This window comes from Oryzias melastigma, linkage group LG3 (assembly GCF_002922805.2).
Source record: "Oryzias melastigma strain HK-1 linkage group LG3, ASM292280v2, whole genome shotgun sequence".
Taxonomy (NCBI): domain Eukaryota; kingdom Metazoa; phylum Chordata; class Actinopteri; order Beloniformes; family Adrianichthyidae; genus Oryzias; species Oryzias melastigma.
In genome coordinates, this window is record NC_050514.1 from 20,457,133 (window position 1) to 20,467,021 (window position 9,889).

The 9,889-nt window shown below is 39.2% G+C and overlaps 2 protein-coding genes across 3 annotated transcripts in view; both read right to left on the minus strand.

Annotated features, from left to right (window-relative positions):
• Nucleotides 1-2,483, minus strand: part of kiaa1549lb (KIAA1549-like b) — a gene marked incomplete at its 5' end in the record, with an annotated part of 70,629 nt that extends 68,146 nt beyond the window's left edge. The window contains 1 exon segment of the mRNA XM_024295747.1: nt 2,074-2,483. Coding sequence (XP_024151515.1) covers nt 2,074-2,278 — 205 coding nt within the window.
• Nucleotides 2,484-4,514: 2,031 nt separating this feature from the next.
• The window catches only part of hipk3b (homeodomain interacting protein kinase 3b), a 32,272-nt gene continuing 26,897 nt past the window's right edge, over nt 4,515-9,889 (minus strand). For both annotated transcript variants that reach the window (XM_024295118.2, XM_024295119.2), the window contains one exon: nt 4,515-9,246. In XM_024295118.2, the coding sequence (XP_024150886.1) occupies nt 8,735-9,246 (512 nt within the window). In that variant the 3' untranslated portion in view covers nt 4,515-8,734. The remainder of the gene's footprint in view (nt 9,247-9,889) is intronic.

Genomic DNA, 9,889 nt, shown 5'->3' on the forward strand with positions numbered 1-9,889 from the left:
GCCCACAGTGAATTATTCTGACGGAAAAAGGAAAATGGATTTTAATTTAAAAAAGGTGTGGAGGGAAGAGATAAAGGCATTTCTTAAGTTTTTGTGGATGATATTTCATCTTTTCACTAGCATTATTCTTAGACTGGCGTCTTTTTCTGATTCTGATTTCTTCAACTCTGCAGAACCCAAGAAACACTTTTTTTGAGTTTTCAAAATTAATTTGACTTTTTTTTTTTTTTCATTTCAGTAGCACCAATTAGAGCGGCCCAAAAAATAAATAAATAAAATGAAAACAACCGAAATAATAGCTAAAGAAAAAACAGGAAAAGATTTATAAAACAAAAAGTGCTTAATGGCGTATATATGTAAAGTGCCGTTCTACCTTCCAAAAAGGCCTTTAGTGCTTTACAGTCACAGTCTTATTCACACATTTACATTCACACACTTTGCTGCTGAACACTATACACCAACCTATAACCACCAGTGGCAATGTAGGGTTCAGTGTCTTGCCCAAGGATACTTCGACACATGGGAGGGCTTGTGGGAATTGAACCTGCACGGAAGTCGACCGCCCTAAAAAGAAAGAAAAACTGGGTCCAAATTTGGCCCCATGGGTTCTCCAGTGTTAAAGCTTTATAAAAACACCAAAGGAGATTTTAAAAAATTAGAGATTAAATTTCTGTCAAAACTCCAGCAAAGGCACTTATCCCACTGCCATTGCTTAATGTATATTTTGTTGTTTTTTATTCATTTCTTTTAAGTTTCAGAAGTTTTCTGATTTCTTTAGGAGTTTGAAAATGTTTTACTTTAAAATTTCCAATGGAAAATACCTGGCAACCTGGACATTTTTTAGGAAAACTGAATTTTAAAAAAAAACTATGATGTAAAAAAAAAACTTAAATAAACATGACCTCATCAGTTCAACTTCAGACTAACAGAATGACACACTGATATAAAATGTTACAAAAGTAAACATGCACCATACACCATATGCAATCTCTCCTTGCTTCTGTGAAAACACGTTGAACCCGGTGCTGGGTTTGCGCTCATCTTTAAGAATGGATGCACTGTGACAAGAAGGAGGAGGTAGAAGGAGGAGACTCCTCTCCTCCTGTAGCGGTGCATGATCAGAGGTGAAACTACAACATCATGGTTTGCAGCCGAGAGAGGCATGACAGAGCCAGTGTTTGTTGAGCACCTGCACCGAGGATCTTGTTTTGTTCTCATTTCAGCTGTGGTCTGGGCCATCTGTACTCAAGTGGCATGATTAATCATTGCGGGCTGAGTGCACATGCAGTCTTCTTTCGCAGGCAAGCACTTTCTCCGAGCAGTGATGTTTGAAGGGCTGCAAAGTCGGCCAGTCTTACCTCATCTGCCTCATCGGAGACAAACAGCCCCTCAGTGGGCAACAGTATGTATGTCATTAGTACTGACCCAGATGCTCTGAAACCCTGACTGTCCTGTGACTGCACTGCAATTCCAGGATACGTCCCTGCAGCTCATTAAACAAAAATGTTTAAGAGCCTCTCTTGTGGAAATCAGGCGAAATGGCAATAGTGGAACAAGGAGGAAGTGAAATTGGACTGAAATGCAGGGCTGAGGGTGAAATGGCTCTGGCTGGGTGCAGCTGCTGGAGGAGAAGCAAAGGCTGTGCTGTGCAATCTGATCAGTGAAACAAAGGACTTGACTGCTTCAGGTGGGAAGATTAGTGAGCTGCCCTTACATCACACACTCATTTGCAGTGCAGAGTGGTCCAAATCATGACATATCGCTGAGACACTTTATTCTGATGAAATACTAGCCTTCAGAACACATTTTGTGTCATTCATCCCTATGCAATGCAGCATAAGTTGTGGGGCTGCACAGAAAGATGAAGTTTTTTTCTATCTAAAAACTGATCCATTCATCTTGTGAATGCACCTGCAGCAGATTACAAAACGCTGCATGCATTAAAGCAAACACAAAACAAAGCCTCAGTTGTGTGTTTGCTTTTCCCCTCATATCATCTCGATAGCAGTGCCGCTCCAGTGGGAAGAAACGCAACAAATCGGGCTTTTCTGCACGTTGGCGCCTTGTGCTTACCCTCTGCAGCCGCCGCGCACCGGACAACAGCTGCCAGCACCGCCACGGACAGCAGCATCCCCGCTGCCGCGCTCCTCCTCACACACCTCCCCTTCTCTCCTCCAGCATCCGTCCTGGGCGGCCAGCATCCGCCGGGGTCCGCTCCGCAGCCTCCCAGCTCCTCGGGGTGACCCGCGCGCCCATCACTCCTCAAGCCGGGAGACATATCCAGTGGATAAGTTGCTGAAGTTTCGCTCGTAAATAATGCATTTGATCAATCCTCGTGTGTGGAATGGGGCTGGGGGGTGGAGAGGGGGGCTGCACGACAATCCCGCGGTCGTGTCGTGCGTCCAGGACTCGATGGATCAATAGAGGAGGATGGGGGACGCGGCGTTGAAGGAGGGGGGCATTAAGAAATGCGCCCTATCGCTCTGCTGCGCTGCGCTGCGCTGCGCTGCGCTCAGTCCTCCCAGCGTGTGGCGCAAGGCGGCGCGCACGTTTGGCCAAAGGTTAGGCAGTCAGCTGTTCTCTGGCTCCTCTTCTGCTGCACAGGCGTACGGTTTCGGTGCCACACTGATACTCAAATAAAATATATTTTTATTCTGCTGCTGCGAACACGTGGGCCGTATGAACAAAACTGCTAACGAGCCCAAACTGAGCAAATTAGCGGTTAATTGTCTGAAAAAGTCACAGTAAGCAGTCTGCAGAACGCCCTCTACTGGCTGCAAGTGGGACGACAGAAAGCGGCTGCAATTTTGTGCGGACGACGCAGAGAGAAGCTGATGTACCTCTTCTTTGCCACTAGATGGCGCCCAAGATCCACGGAAGGAATAGGGAAAACTACCGCAGACGCAGGATCCATGATATAAAAATAAATAAAAATATTTAGCAGGAATATAAATATTTTGTTTCTTAAAAATAAAAGTGCGCTTTTTTCATGAATTAAGAACAAGATGTGCTTTTCTCCAGCTTTAATGGAAATACACTTTTTTAAATTCATTTTTTAATACAGTTATTCTAGATTCATGTTAAAAAAATTAAACAACTTTTTTTAATTTTATAGCCCACAAAATTGAAATGCCCACAATGAAAATTGAGTTTTTGGTGTTTTTAACTTGTTCTTGTGGCGTTTACCTGATAATGGAAGACATAATTAAAGAAATTCAGGATTAAAACTGTGTCTTAGAGTATTTAATTTGGTGATGCTCCGCTCAATTCTGATGCAACCACTTGCAGACAAACAGATTGATGAATGTCCTTGTTTTCCTCACCTGAGCTTCCATCTGATTCAAAACCGTACAGCTGCATTGCTCCAATACTACTCAACATTTATGTTGCACGGCTAATGTTAGTGGTGTGAAGGGTGTAAGATAGTCAGAGAGTGCAAACAAATGGATGATGGGAAGTAGCTCCAAACAGTCCCAATCACAGCCCTGAGGTGAATTTTTGATGAACTCCTGCCATTCTACAGAAACCACATTCTAGAAAACAACAGGTTTTTTGGCCAAAAATTGCCTAATTACAACTAAAAGACCACTTATAGAGGATAACAAAAGATTATCAAAGTGGGACTTCAAAATACTTTTTTTTAATTGCAACATAGAAAGCAAATGGCTTTTCCATCATTGTACTTCCAATATAAAATAGGTAAAAACCACTTTATTTATTTATTGATGTTTTGAAATTTATTGAGGGGAATTAATAGTCCAAATTAGGTTTAGTATTTCAGAGTTTATACAAATATTAATGCATTAATGAAAATGTTATTTCATCTTTTATTTGTGCCAAAATTTACATTTAGGAATTTCTTGTTACAGATTTAAAATCGCATGACCAACCCTGTGACAACTTTAGGACAATGTGGGATAAAAATAACATTTATTGCCTAAAAATGATTCATAGTTTGGATGTATTCTTCCAAAAAAGAAAAATGTAGCGAGCATGGAATACATTCATGTTTCATCCAAACATATTTTTATAATACCAGATGAGTACAATTATTTGTAGTGTGGGCATTGCTTAGGAGTTTGAGAAGTTGTCTACTAAATGTTATTGGTTGTAAAAGGAATCAAAAGTCCTGTTAGGTGAATAAAGCCTATTTAATAATAAAAATGACAATTTAAAGCTATTAAATGCAATTGTTGCAGAATAAATAATTCCTTAGAATGTATTTAATTTATTTTAAATTTAATAGTAAAATATATACTCAATGTCAGTCAACAGAAAACATAAAATGTTTTAATGAGATTCAATGAGAATCATCTAGCAATAATTTTAATTGTATTAAATTGAAGAGGATCTAAGACAATTTTGAATCGATTATTATAAGTTAATGTGTAAAGCAATGTTCACAACATTCTACTTTTATATACACTACATAGTTACACTAAAGTATAAAAAAAACATTAAAATAAAATGAAAGCCAAAGATGAATGTGGTTTGAGAAAATAAAGCAGTCCAAGTCAAGAAGAGCGGCATAATTTTTTAATTCAAAGTGAATCTTAACAATAATACACCATAAATTCTTAATTTGACACTCACCAAAAGAGTCACCTGGAAAACCCGCTTAATGTGACAAAGTAGAGAAGGCTTGGTCACACCTAAATTACTGAGAACTAGAGAGGAAACACTGTCGCGAAATGTAAGAGACATCACATCGATAAAGTTAGTATTCCCAGTCCTCAAACTGTAAATATTGCACAGTGCAATTGCTACATGGCAAACTAGTGTAGCACGACGTCTGAAAGCAAATGAAACAAACAAAACAAAAGGTAAAAACAAAGCCACAAAAAAATCTACAGGTATTCAAACAGTAACAGTTCAGATTCTATAATCAAGTGTAATTGATGAGCAATCCAAACAGATGATCCATAACTTGCAGTGTGAATTAACTCTGAAACTGGCAGAGATGACAAAAAAACCCCAACAGTTCAAATAAAAACAGACCTTTTTTTTTTTTTTATTAAACTGAACAGTTACACAGTAGCACATTAATAAAGACCCTGAATTTAGATCTGTTTAACACCGCTGTAGATTTCCTCAAATATCAAAATTTGATAAACCATCTTTTTTTTTTTAAACATATTTATTGTTTTATCTGTTGAATGTTACATGGATTCTCAGAAACAAGTTCTCCACAGATCAACGTGTCAACTGTGAGAAAAGTTAAAAACAGCTTAAAGATTTCGCTCCACTTGCATCCACTCTAGTCCTTAACAAGAACGGGAGAGTTAACACGAGCGCCTTGCTGGTGAACACCTTTGAGGAAGTCAAAACAGATTACATGTTCCATGCGCTTTATTGGGTATTAATACAAGCACTAATCAAGTTCATGCCTCGGCGCTGTCGGCTTTCTTTATGATCTGTGAAGCGTACAGCTCAGAAAAGAAATCGAAGGTTTCAAGACATACAGCCAAATATCAGTGTTAAATGAGGAGTATTGCACTTGTGACTGACTGACAGAGAAACAGTAGAAATCCAGCGAGCCGAGGAGTTTCCTTCTGGAAATAAACCTTTAAATATTGATTTAAACAAGCCAGTGTTTATTTACTGTGCTCTGGGTACTTCCACATATCCTCCAGAAAATACACGCCAGCAACAAATGCGTACATGCAAGGTAATGTAAAGCATGGAGATTATCTAAGAACACTTGGTGGTGCAATGACCGCATAATGTAAAGTATTGCATCTGCATTTTTATTTTTTTGTAGTCAGGGTGACTAAAGAGTGTCATATGATCTTTCAGCCTGTGTGTGCGTTTTTGTTGGTGTGTTAACACTGAGAGGCTTTGATGGCAGCTGTCAGAGAGTGAGAGTTCTCGTGCTAATTGATCAGGAGTCCAATTTCCAGGTTTTTTTGTTCTTTTTGCATGTGTCCACCCTGATTTGGTGGCCGCCTTTTGTGTAGATAAATTAATTGGAATCTATGCCTTCCTCCTCAACTAAGGTGGTGACGAGTCACCATCGCAGATTCTCATTTTTCTGAATCTCAAGGCACATACACAGTGCTGCTTACACTGTCTTCACTTCAGTAAAGGACACAACAACGGCCACCGCCTCGCTCTGACAAAACAACATTTTCATATGAGACACTCATAAAGGGGAGAGCGATCTGAACACAAGGCAATTCAAAGAAAAAAAACATTGAACAGATAACATAATTTGTAATATTAATCCAAATTGTTTTGACAATTTAAAAAAAAAACGACAGAAATATCAGGCTGAATTTATGACGCTTCCAAACCTCGCCTAAGTGCTGAGTGAAAATTTGTGACTTATGGAAAGATTTCCAAGGGACACGGCGGATATTTTTCTTATAATTTCTTTTCTCTCGTCCCCCCCGGCATCTCACAGTGCTCCTGTAACTCACATAGAGGACTGGTAGTACAGGGTGTAGAGAGCATGAGAAAGTTAAATCAATCCTGCAAGCTACAGCTTTAGATGTGTAAAAAACACCGATATGAAAAGAAACAAAAATACAAAAAAATTAAGTTACATTAATACATTATTCATATGCAGTGACGATCCTGAAAAGGTTAGAATAAGGTTAAAATACTGATGCAATAACACGCACACACCCGAGAAACAACAAATGCAACTAATGTTTATCGTCAGCAATACAGTAGTTACAGTGACACTCCAACAAGGGAACGCAAACCACCAAAATCCAAACTACTTCTAATTCAGATAATTAAAGGACCCATACAGGTTTAAACTCAGAAAGAAATCACCTAATTTCACAGCTAATGAAATGGCAATCATCATATAGCAGCTTATCTATGATACATTCAAGAAAGAAATGATACGACTCATTAATTGCCCCATAAGCAAAACATCAGCTTTTTTTTTTTCCTTTTTTTTTTTTTAAATAAAACTTTTTTTTCTTTTTAACGATTTTTAGTTGAACCCCATTCTACAACTACAGTATAACTGAGGTCTATGCAAACAGAATAGCTACCTTGCTTAAAGAAATGAACTACAGTCTTTGGTGCTGCACAAGCGACTTCATTTGAAAATGAAAGACAAAAAAAAAAGGTCTACACACCTAGTAAATTAAAGAATATATATCTATACATAGATATATATGAAAATAAAAGACACACATACACATGCACACTCAGTGGTGCTACCACCTTACATAAATATATGTATGTATCCTCCCTGACGGAATGTATAAAAAAGAAGCAAGTAGACACCAAGCCTTAAGCCTTTAACAAATGGTATAATGCAAAGGGAAAAAAGTTAACTTTGTCACACATGCATAAATGAGAGAATTGCACACAATGAACTCACACCTTTATCAAGCATCTGTACTAAATACTCAAGCTCTATAATATATGTCCATATATGTGTGTATATCAAACACTGCATGGTTTGCTCAGGCTTTGAAAACTCCTTTTAATGTTTGCATCTTTTTCCTTGCCTAATCAAAAGCCATGCCCACCACACTTCTAAACATCTAAAAAGAACGAAGCGAGAACACTCAAAATGAAAACACAAAGACAAAAACAACAACAAAAAAAAGAAATTAGAACTGACAACTATTTAGATTGTATTGCAGTTTTAAACAGTACAAATACTGTTAGTAGTAAGAGTCTCACTAAATAGAAAGTGATTATCAAATATCAAGCAATACTCAGTACTTGCACTTTATACACAAGTTTCATTCGGGAACAGAGAACGAAAAAGAAAAAAAAGGGGGGGGATTTAAGGGAAACGGCACACATTCGCAACAGCAAAAGCATGCTGTTCTTCTGGAGAGAACAGAAAGAGGAACTCACGACACGCCGAAATTTACACCGACTCCAAAACAGAAGCACCGCTCTCCGCGATAACATCACATCCATGCAGGCTATGCATGAACATAGACATATACTCACACATAGGATGCATCGACTGATTGGAATTTCAAGTGCTGCAGTCCGGTACATTAATATTCATGTATATAGTCATATATAAGTAGTAACATTAACAACCTCAAATATGTAAGGCACTATGGCTGGGGACAGGTATACAATGCAGCGAGTCTTGTGACACAAACAATAAGAGCAACGTCTATGCATCTTTCCGGTTTACATTTTTGCTCATGCAAAGACCACATGCAGCGTGAAGAACGACTCTATTTAAATCGGATAACTGACTTGACATTGCCAACACCTAAAGACACCGAAAAGGTACAAATACTTCAAACGCGGTACAACGTACACTGTGGACAACAGGTGCATCTGTCGATCTAGAGCTAGAGACTGGGATGGCTTTACAAATATGGATGCGTCTTGCACACGTAAGAAGGCATTATAGAAAAATAGCTGGGACCAGGGGTGCAAAGTCTGACTATTCAACAACACCCCAATTATTTACCTGTCTTGAGGAGTATTCGTAGAAGATTCAATGCAAAGATATATCAAATGTGCAAAACACTAGGTGTGAGTTTGATTATTCATTCATTCTTTCAGTCAATCATTTCACACGTTGTTTCATCCTTAATTTTTGCCAAATCATTTCCAACAATGGAACTCTTTTTTTTCTTCTTTTTTTTTGTTTTTTTTAAAGCTTGAAGTTCAGTTAGACTTAAGTGTACATGATTCAAAAAAATAGCTTGCTTTCTCTGTGGTTGTGCCGTGGTTTTCTGAGATGAAAGCCATCTTGTTTGTGGTTAAAGATACATTTTTGCCCCGCTCCCCCTTAGCCCTCAGGTGGTATAAAGGGTACCAGGCCGACCACGCTCACATAAAAGGGTACTGGTTTATTTTGGTAGGGCTGAGAGGGAAACTGCTGTAAGCAGGCGAGGCGATGTAGGAGTGCGGGGGAAAGAGGGGTTTGAATTGCCCTTGGGGGTGCAAAGTGGGGGAGGGAAGCAGTCGGGGGTTGATGCCCACAGCCACTTGGTGCACGATACCTGCCGGGTGGGAGAGACTGTAGGTGGGCTGAAGGACGGGGTGGGAAACCCCAGGGGAGGCCAGAAGGTGGGCCACAGGGGCAGCAGTGACCAGAGGGCCGGAGGGAGGGTAAGGCAGAAGGGTGGGCTGGGAAGGTGGGTGCCCTCCAAGGTGGGCGTGGGGGCCTGTTGAGTGGTTTGGGCTGCTTTGGGGGAGCGTAAATGGGTGCCCATGCAGGGTTGGAGGGATGTAAGCCTGTGGCCGCCGGTGGGGGAAATTGCCATTCCATTCCTGATGGCAGGAACCGAAATGCTGCACCTGAAAGAGAACCAACAGCACAAGTCCTGTTACAGATCAGCCATTAGAGGTCGCTATTTCACAGTTTTAAGGTAAACATTGTGATGACTTCAACTATGCAAATAGATAAAAAAATTCCCAAAATATTTTCAAATTAAGAGCAACTATGAGCACAGTAGTTGGGGCTTGCAGATACTAAAGTGAATATGATGTGTGATAATCACAGCTTCCATTGAATTTGAATCATTTAGATCAGGGGTCTGCAACCTGAGGCTCTGGATCCCTCCATTACAGCTCTTTGGCTTTAAAGAAAAATTGAATAATAATGGTTTGCAGTTTTGTCATTTCTCTTTAGATTTTAAAGTTAATTGCATGTGTATGTAACCTATTAATTGTTTAAAAGAAACAAGATTCTACACCAGTGTTGTAATGTTTACATTTGATAAAAAAGAAAAGGGAGAAGAAACAAGTTTTACTCGGCTGCTGCAACAGGATGTGTTTTATTTTAAAAGGAACTTGTATTTGCTGCTGTCAAAAATATAATAACACATGTATAATGCAATAATCAAATATTTAAAAGCTACATTTTATAGTTGTTTGGCTTAGTGGTCATAAAAACATAAATAAAATGCATTTTTCTGATTTAGAAAATGTGTTAATCCAT